The sequence below is a fragment of the Salmo salar genome, chromosome ssa22, assembly GCF_905237065.1.
Source record: "Salmo salar chromosome ssa22, Ssal_v3.1, whole genome shotgun sequence".
Classification (NCBI taxonomy): domain Eukaryota; kingdom Metazoa; phylum Chordata; class Actinopteri; order Salmoniformes; family Salmonidae; genus Salmo; species Salmo salar.
The window spans coordinates 39,683,936-39,701,813 of NC_059463.1; the positions used below are offsets into that span (position 1 = coordinate 39,683,936).

Sequence of the window (17,878 nt, forward strand, 5' to 3'; positions counted from 1 at the left end):
GGTATAGATACTTTTGTATCCGTTTCCTCCAGCATCTTCACAAGGTCCTTTGCTGTTGTTCTGGGATTGATTTGCACTTTTCGCACCAAAGTACGTTCATCCCTAGGAGACAGAACGTGTCTCCTTCCGGAGCGGTATGACGGCTGCGTGGTCCCATGGCGTTTATACTTGCGTACTATTGTTTGTACAGATGAACGTGGTACCTTCAGGCATTTGGAAAGTGCTCCCAAGGATAAGCCAGACATGTGGAGGTCTACAATTGTTTTTCTGAAGTCTTAGCTGATTTCTTTTGATTTTCCCATGACGTCAAGCAAAGAGGCACTGAGTTTGAAGGTAGGCCTTGAAATACATCCACAGCTTCACCTCCAATTGACTCAAATGATGTCAATTAGCCTATTAGAAGCTTCCAAAGCCATGATATCATTTTCTGGAATTTTCCAAGCTGTTTAAAGGCACAGTCAACTTAGTGTATGTAAACTTCTGACCCACTGGAATTGTGATACAGTGAATTATAAGTGAAATAATCTGTCTATAAACAATTGTTGGAAAAATGACTTATGTCATGCACAAAGTAGATGTCCTAACCGACTTGCCAAAACTATAGTTTGTTAACAAGAAATTTGTGGAGTGGTTGAAAAACAAGTTTTAATGACTCCAACCTAAGTGTATGTAAACTTCCGACTTCAACTGTATTTGGCTAAGGTGTATGTAAACTTCCGACTTCAACTGTACATATGAGATGAATAATACAAGATATGTAAACATTATTAAAGTGACTAGTGTTTCATTATTAAAGTGGCCAGTGATATCAAGTCTGTGTATATAGGGCAGCAGCCTCTAATGTGCTAGTGATGGCTATTTAAAAGTCTGATGGCCGTAAGATAGAAGCTGTTTTTCAGTCTCTCGGTCACAGCTTTGATGCACCCTGTACTGACCTCGCCTTCTGGATGATAGCGGGGTGAACAGGCAGTGGCTCAGGGGGTTGTTGTCCTTGATGATCTTTTTGACATTCCTGTGACTTTGGGATATAATTAAGCAATAAGGCCCGAGGGGGTGTGGTATACTAGGCGTGGTATACTAGGCATATATCACAAACCCAAGGTGCTATTGCTATTATAAACTGGTTGCCAACATAAATAGAACAAAAAACAAGTATTTTTGCATCATACTATGGTATATTGTCTTATATACACACATCTGAAATTCCGTTTCAGCCAATCAGCAGCCAGGACCCAAATTACCCAGTTTACCCAGCAATTACCCATGGCATATTTAAGCAATAAGGCCCGAGGTGTGGTAAATGGGCAATATACCACGGCTAAGTGCTGTTCTTATGCACGACGCAGCGCAGAGTGCCTGGATACATCCCTTAGCCTTGGTATATTGGCCATATATGGGGCGGCAGGTAACCTGGCTTGTAGGACCGTTGGGCCAGTAACCGAAAGGTTGCTGGATCGAATCCCTGAACTGACAAAGTTGCGAGCTGACAAGGTAAAAATCTGTCATTCTGCCCCTGAGCAAGTCTGTGACGCTGATGATGTGGATGACCATTAAGGCAGCCCCCCGCACCTCTCTGATTCAGAGGGGTTGGATTAAATGCGGAAGACACATTTCAGTTGTACAACTGACTAGGTATACCACCCCCACCCCGAGGTGCACTTATTGCTATTATAACCAGGTTACCAACTTAATTAGACCAGTAAATCGTTTTTTTGTTTGTTGTCATACCCGTGGTATACAGTCCAATATACCACAGCTTTCAGCATTCAGGGCTCGAACCAACCGGCTTATACATATACAGTACTTATACTGATTTTATAGATTTCAAGTTGTTTGGTCAGATTGAAAGGATGGGAAAAATAAACAGTATGGAAAAACATTGAGCACTTTTACATACCCAAACAAACATTATATTCTAAATAGTTTTTTTCTTACTCCAAACACTATATAAAAATGAAAAGTAAGATCATCTCAAATATAGATACACTACAGTTTTACTGCAATTACAGGATGAAGGTCAAAACATCAGTCACAAGGGATGATAATCATAATTTTAATTGTAAAAACATAACAATCAAGTAAAAAAAAAATCTAAAATGCATCCAAACACACTTGTTCACCATGCACCACTTTGCTTATCATATCAATTAAATACTTAAAAACAAACGTGGATTTCAAGAAACTCAGGTTACCTGACGTATTTCTGATAGTTTTTTTAAATTCTATTTTCTGTCAGCCAACCAACAGAAGGACAGAAAGAAGGAAACCATTTTCCCGTTGGAACTCTGCCTGACCAACAGCTCAACACAACACACTCATCAGAGTAACTCATCACCTTAAAATAGGTTTGGGAATGTAAAAAAAACTCTACTTGTAGGAAGACACAATGGCTCTATCTCAAAAAGTATTTCTGTGATTCCCTGCATCCCATTTCCTCACCTCAACCATATTGGAGGAGAAAGTCCAAAATGGGAGGATTCAAGGAAAGACTAATTGAAAAAGAGCCATAGAAAACTGCACATTAGAATTCTCTCCTCCTCCCCCAACCTCCACTTCTTCTTCTCCCCCCTCCATTCTCCCCCACTTCATCCCCTCACTCCTCTCCCCCGGCTACAACCCCTCTCTCCTCTGTGGTCGTCTCTAGGTTCTTGTTGCAGGGGGCGTCGCTAGCTTGCTCTGTCCCTGCTTCCTCCTCCTGTCCGTCTGGGAGTTCCATGTCCAACTCCTCAAAGGAGGAGGAGCTGGAGCTCCTGTTGCTGCGGTCTTCACCTCCTCCTCCCCCTGTTCCTCCTCTGTAGTGTCGGATCAGGGAGGGGACGCTGGATGGGGCTAAGGAGGTCTCTCTGCTGTCTGACAGGAAAACACCACTCCCTGAACTGCACTCACTATTGGAGTCCGCACCTAGTGAGACAGGGAGAGAGAGAGTAAGGGAGAGAGAGGGTAAGAATAGTTAGAAACTGCACTTAGGGAGAAAAAGACACGGGGGGAACAGGTAAGACTAAGGAGAATGCATACAATTTTGTTGGCACTGTGTTACTAAGCAGGATGAATGAAAATTATGAACATATAACATATGTGAATCAACAAACACAGACAGACAGACACACAGACAGAAGACGAGAGCTAGATAGACAGATAAATAGATAGATAGACAATACATATAGACGGACAGACAAGACACTTTAAACAATGCCACTTTAATAATGTTTACATATCTTACATTCCTCATATCATATGTATATACTGTATTTTATACCATCTATTGCACCTTGCTTATGCCGCTCGGCCATCACACATCCATATATTTATATGTACATATTCTCATTCACCCCCCTTTAGATTTGTGTGTATTAGGTAGTTGTTGGGGAACTGTTAGATTACTTGTTAGATATTACTGCACTGTCGGAACCAGAAGCACAAGCATTTCGCTACACTCGCATTAACATTTGCTAACCATGTTTATGTGACAATAAACATTTGATTTCAGTGGCCAGACGAAAGCCACTCCTCAGTAAAAGGCACATGACGGCCCGCTTGCAGTTTGCCAAAAGGCACCTAAAGACTCTCAGACCATGAGAAACAAGATTCTCTGGTCTGATGAATCCCTACGGTGAAGCATGATGGTGGCAGAATCATGCTGTGGCGATGTTTTTCAGCGCCAGGGACTGGGAGACTAGTCAGGACCGAGGCAAAGCTGAACAGAGCAAAGTAGAGAGATCCTTGATGAAAACCTGCTCCAGAGTTCTCAGGACCTCAGATTGTGGTGAAGGTTCACCTTCCAACTGGACAATGACCATATGCACACAGCCAAGACAATGCAGGAGTGGCTTTGGAACAAGTCTCTGAATGTTCTTGAGTGGCCCAGCCAGAGCCCGGACTTGAACCTGATCTAACATCTCTGGAGACACCTGTTAATAGCTGTGCAGCGACACTCCCCATCCAACCTGACAAAGCTTGAGTGGATCTGCAGAGAGGAATGGGAGAAACTCCCCAAATACAGGTGTGCCAAGCTTACATACACACACACACACACACACACACACACACACACACACACACACACACACACACACACACACACACACACACACACACACACACACACACACACACACACACACACACACACACACACACACACACACACACACACGGGGGATTGGAAATGATGCAGACAATTACTTGATGGTTCAACAATCTATCAGCAATATTAAAGCTGATCCACCCCCTACATTCAAAAAAATGAGCTGCTCAACTAGACCTTGATAAACTATATATGTGTATATATATATGATACTGCTCAAAAGAATAAAGGGAACACTTAAACAACACAATGTAAACAACACAATGTAACAATGTCAGTTAGGATCACCACTTTATTTTAAGAATGTGAAATAATAGTAGAGAGAATGATTTATTTGAGCTTATATTTCTTTCATCACATTCCTAGTGGGTCAGAAGTTTACAAACACTCAATTAGTATTTGGTAGCATTGTCTTAAAATTGTTAAACTTGGGTCAAACATTTCAAGTAGCCTTCCACAAGCTTCCCACAATAAGTTAGGTGAATTTTGGCCCATTCCTCCTGACAGAGCTGGTGTAACTGAGTCATGTTTGTAGGCCTCCATGCTTGCACACTCTTTTTCAGTTCTGCCCACAAATTTTCTATGGGACTGAGGTCAGGGCTTTGTGATGGCCATTCCAATACCTTGACTTTGTTATCCGTAAGCCATTTTGCCACAACTTTGGAAGTATTCTCGGGGTCATTGTCTATTTGGAAGACCCATTTGCGACCAAGTTTTAACTTCCTGACTGATGTCTAGAGATGTCGCATAAATATATCCACATAATTGTCCTGCCTCATGATGCCATCTATTTTGTGAAGTGCACCAGTCTCTCCTGCAGCAAAGCACACCAACAACATGATGCTGCCACCCCCGTGCTTCACAGTTGGGATGGTGTTCTTTGGCTTGCAAGTCTCCCCCTTTTTCCTCCAAACATAACGATGGTCATTATGGCCAAACAGTTATATTTTTGTTTCATCAGACCAGAGGACATTTCTCCAAAAAGCAGGACCTTTGTCCCCATGTGCAGTTGCAAACCGTAGTCTGGCTTTTTTATGGTGGTTTGGAGCAGTGGCTTCTTCCTTGCTGAGTGGCCTTTCAGGTTATGTCAATATAGGGCTCTTTTCACTGTGGATATAGATACTTTTGTACCTGTTTCCTCCAGCATCTTCACAAGGTCCTTTGCTGTTGTTCTGGGATTGATTTGCACTTTTCTCACCAAAGTACGTTCATCTCTAGGAGAAAAACAACAGGTGTAGACCTTACAGTGAAATGCTTACTTATGAGCCCCTAACCAACAATGCAGTTTAAAAAAAGACATAAGAATAAGAGATAAAATTAACAAGTAATTAAAGAGCAGCAGTGAAATAACAATAGCGAGACTATATACAGGGGGGTACCGATACAGAGTCAATGTACGGGGGCACCGGTTTCTTTGAGGTAGTGTGTACATGTAGGCAGAGTTATTCAAGTGACTATGCATAGATGACTGAGAGTAGCAGTGGTGTAACAGGGGGTGAGGTGTGGGGCACTGCAAATAGTCTTGGTAGTCATTTGACTAGATGTTCAGGAGTCTTATGGCTTGGGGGTAGAAGTTGTTTAGAAGCCTCTTGGACCTAGACTTGGCGCTCTGGTACCGTGCGGTAGCAATTTTTAGGGCCTTCCTCTGACACCGCCTGGTGTAGAGATCCTGGATGGCAGGCAGCTTAGCCCCAGTGATGTACTGGGCCGTACGCACTACCCTCTGTAGTGTCTTGCGGTCAGAGGCCGAGCAGTTGCCGTACCAGGCAGTGATGCAACCAGTCAGGATGCTCTCGATGTTGCAGCTGTAGAACCTTTTGAGGATCTCAGGACCCATGCCAAATACTTTTAGTTTCCTGAGGGGGAATAGGCTTTGTCGTGCCCCCTTCAGGACTGTCTTGGTGTGTTTGGACCATTCTAGTTTGTTGTTGATGTGGAAACCAAGGAACTTGAAGCTCTCAACCTGCTCCACTACAGCCCCGTCGATGAGAATGGGGGCGTGCTCGGTCCTCCTTTTCCTGTAGTCCACAATAATCTCCTTAGTCTTGGTTACGTTGAGGGATAGGTTGTTATTCTGGCACCACCCGGCCAGGTCTCTGACTTCCTCCCTATAGGCTGTCTCGTCGTTGTCGGTGATCAGGCCTATCACTGTTGTGTCATCAGCAAACTTAATGATGGTGTTGGAGTCGTGCCTGGCCATGCAGTCGTGGGTGAACAAGGAGTACAGGAGGGGACTGAGCACGCACCCCTGGGGAGCTCCAGTGTTGAGGATCAGCGTGGCAGATGTGTTGCTACCTACCCTCACCACCTGGGGGCGGCCCATCAGGAAGTCCAGGATCCAGTTGCAGAGGGAGGTGTTTAGTCCCAGGATCCTTAGCTTAGTGATGAGCTTTGAGGATACTATGGTGTTGAACGCTGAGCTGTAGTCAATGAATAGCATTCTCACGTAAGTGTTCCTTTTGTCCAGGTGGGAAAGGGCAGTGTGGAGTGCAAGAGATTGCATCATTTGTGGATCTGTTTGGGCGGTATGCAAATTGGAGTGGGTCTAGGGTTTCTGGGATAATGGTGTTGATGTGGGCCATTACCAACCTTTCAAAGCACTTCATGGCTACATACATGAGTGCACGGGTCTGTAGTCATTTAGGCAGGTTGCCTTTGTGTTCTCGGGCACAGGGACTATGGTGGTCTGCTTGAAACATGTTGCTATTACAGACTTAATCAGGGACATGTTGAAAATGTCAGTGAAGACACCTGCCAGTTGGTCAGCACATGCCCGGAGCACACGTCCTGGTAATCCGTCTGGCCCCGCAGCCTTGTGTATGTTGACCTGTTTAAAGGTCTTACTCACATCGACTACGGAGAGCGTGATGACAGTCGCCTGGAACAGCTGATGCTCTCATGCATGCCTCAGTGTTGTTTGCCTCGAAGCGAGCATAGAAGTGATTTAGCTCGTCTGGTAGGCTCGTGTCACTGGGCAGCTCGCGGCTGTGTACATCAACTTTATATGACCTTATTTGCGAGTGTCGGTGGAAAGTTTTTGGGGACATGACAAAAACATGAATACATGCTAATAATAGCTAAACAGTTAACTAGAGGGATAACTAGCCAGGCTACAATATATGTTTTGAATTACAAACCTAGTTAGTCTGTTTCTATCATATTTTATAGGCTAGGCCTGCCTGCTGCTAAAATGTCTAACTGTAGTCTCTCCTTGAGCAATGGACCACTCGCACACATGCAGGTGATACGTGCACATACTGTACGGAGACGCTAAAATGTCATATTCTGATCCTGGCTGATATGTTGATTATTATGTGATTGATCAAATATTTTAAAACTGTGCCTAATAAATGATATGTCTATGTCAGTGTTTTTGCAGCAGAGTGATGGTTTGGTTTGTTAGTTCTGCAGTGTACCTAATAGCAGATAGGACAGACAGGATCCTTCCTAATGTTTATTTATCTCATTCTGTCACAGTGGCACGCATGCACGCACGCACGCACACACACCACCCAAGGACAGAGAGGGAGAGAAAAAGACAGAGAGACTGCAGATGAACAGAGTGAGAAAGATAGAGAGACAAAGAGTAGCAGAGAGACAGAGAGAGAGATGAAGTTGAAGCTGATAGGAAATGTCAGACTCACCAAAGACTGAGCTGTTGACAGCAGTTTATATTAAAGGGTTTACCACCTGTCTATCTCTTTCCATATCACTCCAAATTGACCAATGTGCAACTAATGAAATGACACCAAACAACACTGTCAGGACAATAAGGCAAGACCATTTCCTCCTGTGTGACTTCAGTTAGCCTACACTTGGCGACATGAGTAAAATTATAGTAAATGGCTATGAAAAAATGTGTTGTACACACAGACACAAACTCACAACCAATGGCTTTTTGTCTGAATAAAACTGCCTCATTGCAGTGCAACTGAAATCTAGTCAAGAGCTGTCGCTGATTAATTCACACTAGACTAATTTACATGTGATGGATAGGAGGTAGTGGAAACTGAAATCTGACAGTGAACAGCACACACACACACACACACACACACACACACACACACACACACACACGCTTCTGCCTGGCTTAAATTTGAGAGGAAATGTTCAGTGGTGCCTTCAGGCTACCAGCTAGCTAGTCTTCCCATCCTTCAAAACTATAATCAATCCATTATTGCTACTTGCTTATATAGTATGTGAAATATTGTGTGGAACCTTTAGTTTGTTACCATTTAATGTGCTTTCTCCAAAGGATTTTTAAAAACCATTCTCAAAAAGCCATAGGCAATACTGAGCAGTGAGATACAGGCTAGCACAGCTACAGTGGGGCAAAAAAGTATTTAGTCAGCCACCAATTGTGCAAGTTGCCCCACTTAAAAAGATGAGAGAGGCCTGTAATTTTCATCATAGGTACACTTCAACTATGACAGACAAAATTAGAAAAGAAATTCCAGGAAATCACATTGTAGGATTTTTTATGAATTTATTTGCAAATTATGGTGGAAAATAAGTATTTGGTGAATAACAAAAGTTTATCTCAATACTTTGTTATATACCCTTTGTTGGCAATGACACAGGTCAAACATTTTCTGTAAGTCTTCACAAGGTTTTCACACACTGTTGCTGGTATTTTGGCCCATTCCTCCATGCAGATCTCCTCTAGAGCAGTGATGTTTTGGGGCTGTCGCTGGGCAACACGGACTTTCAACTCCCTCCAAAGATTTTCTATGGGGTTGAGATCTGGAGACTGGCTAGGCCACTCCAGGACCTTGAAATGCTTCTTACGAAGCCACTCCTTCGTTGCCCGGGCGGTGTGTTTGGGATCATTGTCATGCTGAAAGACCCAGCCACGTTTCATCTTCAATGCCCTTGCTGATGGAAGGAGGTTTTCACTCAAAATCTCACGATACATGGCCCCATTCATTCTTTCCTTTACACGGATCAGTCGTCCTGATCCCTTTGCAGAAAAACAGCCCCAAAGCATGATGTTTCCACCCCCATGCTTCACAGTAGGTATGGTGTTCTTTGGATGCAACTCAGCATTCTTTGTCCTCCAAACACGACGAGTTGAGTTTTTACCAAAAAGTTATATTTTGGTTTCATCTGACCATATGACATTCTCCCAATCCTCTTCTGGATCATCCAAATGCTCTCTAGCTAACTTCAGACGGGCCTGGACATGTACTGGCTTAAGCAGGGGGACACGTCTGGCATTGCAGGATTTGAGTCCCTGGCGGCATAGTGTGTTACTGATGGTAGGCTTTGTTACTTTGGTCCCAGCTCTCTGCAGGTCATTCACTAGGTCCCCCCGTGTGCTTCTGGGATTTTTGCTCACCGTTCTTGTGATCATTTTGACCCCACGGGGTGAGATCTTGCATGGAGCCCCAGATCGAGGGAGATTATCAGTGGTCTTGTATGTCTTCCATTTCCTAATAATTGCTCCCACAGTTGATTTCTTCAAACCAAGCTGCTTACCTATTGCAGATTCAGTCTTCTCAGCCTGGTGCAGGTCTACAATTTTGTTTCTGGTGTCCTTTGACAGCTCTTTGGTCTTGGCCATAGTGGAGTTTGGAGTGTGACTGTTTGAGGTTGTGGACAGGTGTCTTTAATACTGATAACAAGTTCAAATAGGTGCCATTAATACAGGTAACAAGTGGAGGACAGAGGAGCCTCTTAAAGAAGAAGTTACAGGTCTGTGAGAGCCAGAAATCTTGCTTGATGTAGGTGACCAAATACTTATTTTCCACCATAATTTACAAATAAATTCCAAAAAAATCCTACAAAGTGATTTTCTGGATTTTCTTTCTCATTTTGTCTGACATAGTTGACGTGTACCTATGATGAAAATTACAGCCCTCTCTCATCTTTTGAAGTGGGAGAACTTGCACAATTGGTGGCTGACTAAATACTTTTTTGCCCCACTGTATATGTCAGAAACTATGAAAAGAAACTAGCAGCAAAATGCAAGTGCAAATCCATACCATGTTCACCCACTCTTCAGTGCACCCTTACATGTTAGTAAAAGACAGAGAGGAAAGGGTGACTTTGAGATGGACGGGAGGCTGACAGAGGGAGGGGAGGCGGGTTTGTGGAGTTGGCTGGCCCTGTCACAAATACAGGGGGCGATGGTCCGAGAAGGCCCCTTGTGTTCCACTGACCTCTGTGAGATGAGACCAGTCAGTGATAGGACAATGGGTACCTGTCACAGTATCATATCACACACACACACACACACACACACACACACACACACACACACACACACACACACACACACACACACACACACACACACACACACACACACACACACACACACACACACACACACACACACACACACACACACACACACACACACACACACAGCCAGGGACACAGGGAATAGAGAGGAGCTGGATTTGTCACTGTTACTCAACATTCAGTAGGTCTGCAGCCATGTGTGGAGGGGACAGAGAGAGAGAGATGACATCTTCTGGTTGCCATGAGTGTCATGGGTGTGTGTGCACATGCTTGTGTGTGTGTGTGTGTGTGTTGCACATTTTACATCCCAATCTACTACTGAAGATCCTGAGTCGTGCAGACAGAATGGTGTTGAGTTATTCCCAGCTGAAGTCCCAGTCTCTGTGCTTGCCTTGGAGGACTTTTGTTGTGGAGTTAGATCAGTTAGATAACTGGGTCCAAATCCCAGTTTGTCTCTGTGTAAGTGTGTGTGTAAGTGTGTGTTGGCCAGCAGGCAGCTAGATTAGGCTGGCTTTACAGGAAAGCTTCGTCTCAGCCCAGTTTCTCACAGCCTGTATGGGCTGTCTTCCTACCACAGACATACTGCCACACTGCTCTGCTCTCCTGTATGTGTGTGTCTGTGTGTTTCTGTACGTGGTGGAAAGTTGAGGTGAAAGTATCAGTGACTGAATGCAAAATAAAGTGTGCGTGTGTGGTGTCATCTGTGTGTGTGTGTGTGTATGTATGTGTGTGTGTGTGTGTGTGTGTGTGTGTGTGTGTGTGTGTGTGTGTGTGTGTGTGTGTGTGTGTGTATCTGTTGCATGTGTGTGCAGAACTGATGTCCCACTGGTGTATTAGGCTGGAAAATGTGATTCCTCACGGTGAGAGAGGACAGGTCATCAAACATTGAGAGGGTCCACACACACACGACATCCCACTGCTACCCTGTGCGCACGCACGCACGCCCACACACCCACACACACACCCTGTTACTGCTCTCTTCCTCTGTTCTCTAAGATCACATCAACACAGCATGGCCCTGCCATGGGCTACTACATTGACGAAACGCTGCAGCCGCAACAATTATATTTCTCTCTCAGTGTGTAGTCACCCCCCAATGTGCACAGGTATTCACACCACACACACATAAATGTTTCGATAGATAATTCTGCCTGCACACACATTTCACCCTCAGGTTTTCTATCACCCACTCTCCATGCATTTACACACACTACATCTGTCCACCCCCAACACACACCTGCCTGTATGTCCATCCCCCAGCCCACCACGCTGTGCCCCGCCGCCTGCCTGTAGGTCCATCCCCCAGCCCACCACTCTGTGCCCCGCCCCGCCGCCTGCCTGTAGGTCCATCCCCCAGCCCACCACTCTGTGCCCCACCCCGCCGCCTGCCTGTAGGTCCATCCCCCAGCCCACCACTCTGTGCCCCGCCCCGCCGCCTGCCTGTAGGTCCATCCCCCAGCCCACCACGCTGTGCCCCACCCCGCCGCCTGCCTGTAGGTCCATCCCCCAGCCCACCACGCTGTGCCCCACCCCGCCGCCTGCCTGTAGGTCCATCCCCCAGCCCACCACGCTGTGCCCCACCCCGCCGCCTGCCTGTAGGTCCATCCCCCAGCCCACCACGCTGTGCCCCACCCCGCCGCCTGCCTGTAGGTCCATCCCCCAGCCCACCACGCTGTGCCCCGCCCCGCCGCCTGCCTGTAGGTCCATCCCCCAGCCCACCACGCTGTGCCCCGCCCCACTACCTGCCTGTAGGTCCATCCCCCAGCCCACCACGCTGTGCCCCGCCCCGCTGCCTGCCTGTAGGCCAGGACCAGGCCCAGGCTGCCTCCCCTCCCCGCCCTTCCCTTGTGGCTGGAGTAATGTTAATGGCTCACTTGACAGGTTAAGGGCTGAGTGGAAGATGATTTAAAGGGAAATCAGGCAAGCTGAAGCAGTAGGCCAAGCTCACGGCTCCTGGAAGCATATCTCTCAGAGATATAGCCTTCCCGGTCTATGGTAGATATGAAGTCACAGCTATGTGTTGACTTAGATCACTCAACTTTCTCATCTTATCAGTTTGTGCAGAGTCATCCATTGAATTAGGTCTAGGCAAATATGTGGCCCTCAGTACCTACTATGGAATCTGCCAAGAGTCAAACAGATGGATATACAGGTCTGATGTTCTCTCTGTCAGACACTGACACCCCCCCTCCATACACTCCCACAGTGACAGACAGACAGTGTGTACAACACCTCCATGACACACCCACAGCAACACATTCTATCTCTGGTAATGTTTGGGTGGAGACTAATCTTGTGCACCATCTCACTATCAAGTGTTATCTGCAGCTCTCTCTCTCGCTCGCTCACTAAAACATTAATTCTCTATTTTGGCTCCCCTCCAAGTCTCACTTCTAGTCTGACCCCTCTTTATTTCCTTTAAATCGCCTTTTTGACTATGTTCTGCTTCAAAACTACCTGCATGAGTGTCTGTCCAAATTATTTGGACAGACACTCATGAGCCAATATAGCCAGTCAAGAGCCAATATATCCAGTCAAGAGCCAATATATCCAGTCAAGAGCCAATATATCCAGTCAAGAGCCAATATAGCCAGTCAAGAGCCAATATGCCCAGTCAAGAGCCAATATGGGCAGTCAAGAGCCAATATATCCAGTCATTCCTAAACATATCCTCATAAAGCAGTTACATTGGCTGTGTCTCAAATGGTCCCTATATAGCCTATAGGGCTCTAGTCAAAAGTAGTGCCCTATGGAAGGCAATAGGGAGTCATTTGGGATGCAGCCACTGTTAGTATTCATAAACCTCACCTCTCATTCTTGCTGTTGATTAAACATTAGGTGCCATGCCACAGTGTTAATGGAGCCCAGGGGACTCTGCTACAGCCCAGCCCAGTCTAGTATGGGTGAGCACTGAGCAGCATCAGGCCATACATATGGTGGTGGTGAAGGACAGACCCCTAGTAAGTGACGTCTACCCAGGTGTGTGTGTTTGTGTGTTTTATGGGCATATGGTGGTGGTGGTGGCTGTGACCAGCCCCCTGGTGAGTGACAGCAGTGTTCTGTGGGTCTTAGCCTTTCATTAGCACCTGACAGGGTGTCACTCACAGGATACAGTGTGTGTGTGTATGTGTGTGTGTCACTCACAGGATACAGTGTGTGTGTGTGTGTGTGTGTGTGTGTGTGTGTGTGTGTGTGTGTGTGTGTATATATATATATATATATATATATATATGTGTGTGTCACTCACAGGACAAGAGCACACCCTAGGAGCCTAGCTCATAAACATAGGCACACTACGACACACCGTGGGGATTCAGCTCATACACACCACCAACAAGGTCCAAATCCCTTTGGTACCAACTGGAAACTGAAATGATGCGACAATAACACACAAAACATATACTGTATACGTTTAGAAATGTTTTGTCCAATTTAATTATACATAGATTTGATCGTTTTTCAAAAATACACTATTCTCTGCTAATACCATGGAGTCACCTGTTATTCTGTGGATCACCATTACATTCACATTATGTGTATTTCTCTGCCAACTACCCATCTGTGTTCTAACACCTTCCAATGTGGACAGTCATATCCATTACTACTAGTGATTCAATCAGTTAACAAAGAAGCATAGGCCTACTGGTTCCCCTGCTTATTGACTGGGAAATGGCCTCAAAGACAAAGCGGTGAGCTCACAATCCATATCAGGATTGTGCTTCCATTGATACTGTATGTATTCCTTAACATATATAGTACAGTATGCCCATGGATGTAATAATGTAGGGCAGGGGTTTTCAACTCTTACCCTATGAGGTCCAGAGCATGCTGGTTTTCTGTTCTACCTGATAATTGCACCAACCTGGTGTCTCAGGTTTAAATCAGTCCCTGATTAAAGGGCAACAATGAAAAAAAGCAGTGGAACTGGCTTCAAAGTCAAGAGTTGAATTTGATGGATGTTGGGTGTCCAATCAAAACCCATCTTTTGACCAATGGGAAAAATAAATGTTTAAAATTGTCTTTCTGTTTAAAATGTATTGAAGTTTTTACCCTTGTAGGATGGCCAAAATTAAGCAGACAAAATTAATGGAGCCCAGAGAAGAAGAAAAAAGGTAAAAAATCTGGAAAATAGCGTCAGCTAGGCTGGATACTGTGCGAGAATTAAGGCTAACTGACAGGCTCAGCGTTGATCTTGTCATCCTTCTTGAATCCGGAAGACATAAAACAACAGAGATCTATATAGTTTTTGAGACACGACATGGTAGAGAAATGAACATTGAATTCTCTGGCACCAGCTCTGGTGGACATTCCTGCAGTAAGCATGCCAATTGCACGCTTGAGACATCTACGGCATTGTGTTGTGTGACAAAACTGCACATTTTAGACTGGCCTTTTATTGTCCACAGCACAAAGTGCACCTGTGTAACGATCACGCAGTTTAAAAAAATTTGTGCACAAAATTTGAGACAAATAAGCTTTTGTACATACGGAACATTTCTGGGATCTTTAATTTCAGTTCATGAAACCAACATGTTTATATTTTTGTTCAGTGTAGCTTTTTGCAACCCATGGAAACAACTTTGCAGACTACCACCACAACATGTCAAATCCCCAAAAGTCGCTGGGAGAAAGCTGCACCGCTCTGTCAACATAGTTCAGTGCTTATTATCGGATGTATTAGATCACGAAATCTGACTTTTAGGATATAATGTTAAAGATATTTTAGAGAAAGACCCAACTGAACTATTCAGAACATGAAGAATCATATTTGTCTTGGTATAATGCATTTTATAATATAAGGAAGCGAAATTTCATCACCAAATCATGTTTTCACCCATTCTGGGCAGAGTGGGTGGTCACCCCAAATAATGTTCTCTACTTGTACAGTACTAGGTATAGCCCAGTGGAGGGTGTGTGTGTGTGTGTGTGTGTGTCTCTAGGGCAGGGATATCTAACCCTGTTCTTGGAGAGCTACCCTAATCTAGTGCACCTGGCTGATAAGATGAATCAGGTTAGTTACAACTGGGGTTGGAGCAAAAATCTACAGGAGGGTAGCTCTCCAGGAACAGGGCTGGAGAGCCCTGGTCTAGGGCCTACTGTAGTGTACCTGTGATGTCGGTCCCTCTGTCCTCCTCAGAGTCATTGTCTCCCAGCAGCCTCCTGTCTGGTGCTTGGCGGACCTCTGGTACGTAGAAATCTCCCTGGCGAGCCAGAGGACTCATGTAGTGGATCAGGTCATCTCTGTAGATCTCCAGGCATGGGTGTGCACACAACTTTCTCTCCTGGGGGGAGAGAGGGAGGGGAAGGGAAGGGAGAGAGAGAGGGAGGGAGGCAATAAACAGAAGGTGAGAAACAAGGGAGCTTACATTACACAGGATTATACAAGTCATGGGAAATGGAGGCCTAGCTGCACGGACACATGCATACGCACACACACAATGTTGTATCGTAGATATGAAGTGGTGTAATAATGTTATATGTACTGGTTTATTTTTTGCCTTAATTCGTTTAGACCCAAGGAAGAGTAGCACACACACACACACACACACACACACACACACACACACACACACACACACACACACACACACACACACACACACACACACACACACACACACACACACTTCTTGTCGAGGGTGGACTTAACGGGGCTGAGGCCCGTCTTGTCCTATCAGTAAGATGGCAACATTGTGGCGCATCGCTCTAGGCAACTGAAACACAGAAAACAAACATACTGAGGTACTATAGTTGCTCCTAATATTCACGCATTTCCAATAAAATGTCATGACAACTTTAATAAGAACTGGACAAAGACAGTGTATACATGTACAGTATGTTCTCTGTAGACATACAGTGGGGTCGGAAATGATTGACACCCTTGATAAAGATGAGCAATAATGACTGTATAAAATAAATAATACAAATACTAAGCTATATTTTATGCAACAAATTGGATAAATGATATGTTATACCAATACAATCGTTCAGAGAAAGATTTTGTTTCACAAGTAATAATTTTTGTCTCAAAAAGGTAGGGGTCAAAATGATTGACACCTCTTATAAATAAAGTAGTCAAAGGTTTAGTCCTATCTGACATGAGTTGGAGGCTGAAGGACACATGACCTCTATAGTAACTGCTATGTTGTGTTACTTTAATCCATTTTTCTAATAATGCCAGTGTACATAAAACCGTTAATAACAGACAAGCCTTTGAAGGTCTAGTCACATGCGGTGAACCTAATAAAAATGGATGATGCCTGAGGTGCGTTTGTCTGTACTACATGTGCATACGTATGTGTGCCCAACGCCCTCTTGCGTATGTGGATGTGTGTTTGTGTAAATGTGTGTGCGTTTATGTGTGTGTGCGTACGTTCATATGCTTTTAGATAAATGTACGAATTGGTGAATGATCAGGCTGATGTACAAGAGAGACTGGCAATAAGTCACTACTTAATATCAGACCTGGGAAACTGAGTCGTCCTCGGTCCCTCCTTCCCATCACCCCCTTCTCCCCCCTACACCATGGCTTTGATCCTCTGCTCTGTCTTTAATGCATGAATAACCTATCTGGCTTTAACCAGGCAGGCAGGCATGCAGAATGAAAGCCCTGTATGTTGTTCGTCCCCCTCTCCTGTCCTCTAGAAGAGAAGTGGAGGGGAGTTCCCCCTGCTTGTTAACTTTTAATGCACACCATTTTCTTATTCTGCTCACACAAGCCGGACCAGGCAGATGGCTGACGTTTTTTACTTTACATGCACGGTCAACAATCATACATTGGCATGGCATCTTCGCTCACACACACACCCACCCGATGGGCCCGTGGAGGGGGGCTCCTTAAAAAACACCTACACTACACAATCTCATCATCTTTCTGCCCAACGGTCTTTCAGCCTACGCACTGTAGTGACAACAGCAAGGTTCCCCCTCTCTTCATAGCTGCCAGAGCCCTCCAACTGTCTGTAATTAAATGAACCTACTATTAAATATTTATGGATTTTCTCTTCAAAAACATCAGAATACCTCTGTTTTGTGTGGGCTTACGACAGGAACTCTCACACACACACACACACAGTTTGTGACATTTCCAGTGAACCACTGAGATGTGAAAGGTGTCACGTGTCAGTTCTGTCCAGTTTCAAACATGTTTTCCTTGAAAAGGAAAGGATGTCTTCATCAGTTCAGGTGGGATTCATCAGTTCAGGTGGGATTCATCAGTTCAGGTGGGATTCATCAGGTCAGGTGGGATTCATCAGGTCAGGTGGGATTCATCAGTTCAGGTGGGATTCATCAGGTCAGGTGGGATTCATCAGTTCAGGTGGGATTCATCAGTTCAGGTGGGATTCATCAGGTCAGGTGGGATTCATCAGGTCAGGTGGGATTCATCAGTTCCGGTGGGATTCATCAGTTCAGGTGGGATTCATCAGTTCAGGTGGGATTCATCAGTTCCGGTAGGATTCATGTTCAGGTGGGATTCATCAGTTCCGGTAGGATTCATCAGTTCCGGTGGGATTCATCAGTTCAGGTGGGATTCATCAGTTCAGGTGG

At 45.0% G+C, this 17,878-nt stretch overlaps 1 protein-coding gene across 1 annotated transcript in view; it reads right to left on the reverse strand.

The window, feature by feature from the left end:
* Nucleotides 1–2,029: 2,029 nt before the first annotated feature.
* LOC106583522 (testis-expressed protein 264 homolog) overlaps nucleotides 2,030–17,878 on the reverse strand; it is an 83,201-nt gene continuing 67,352 nt past the window's right edge. The window contains exons 3-4 of the mRNA XM_014167803.2: nucleotides 15,438–15,612; nucleotides 2,030–2,901 (exon numbers count right to left, since the gene is read on the reverse strand). Coding sequence (XP_014023278.1) covers nucleotides 2,594–2,901; nucleotides 15,438–15,612 — 483 coding nt within the window. The 3' untranslated portion in view covers nucleotides 2,030–2,593. The remainder of the gene's footprint in view (nucleotides 2,902–15,437; nucleotides 15,613–17,878) is intronic.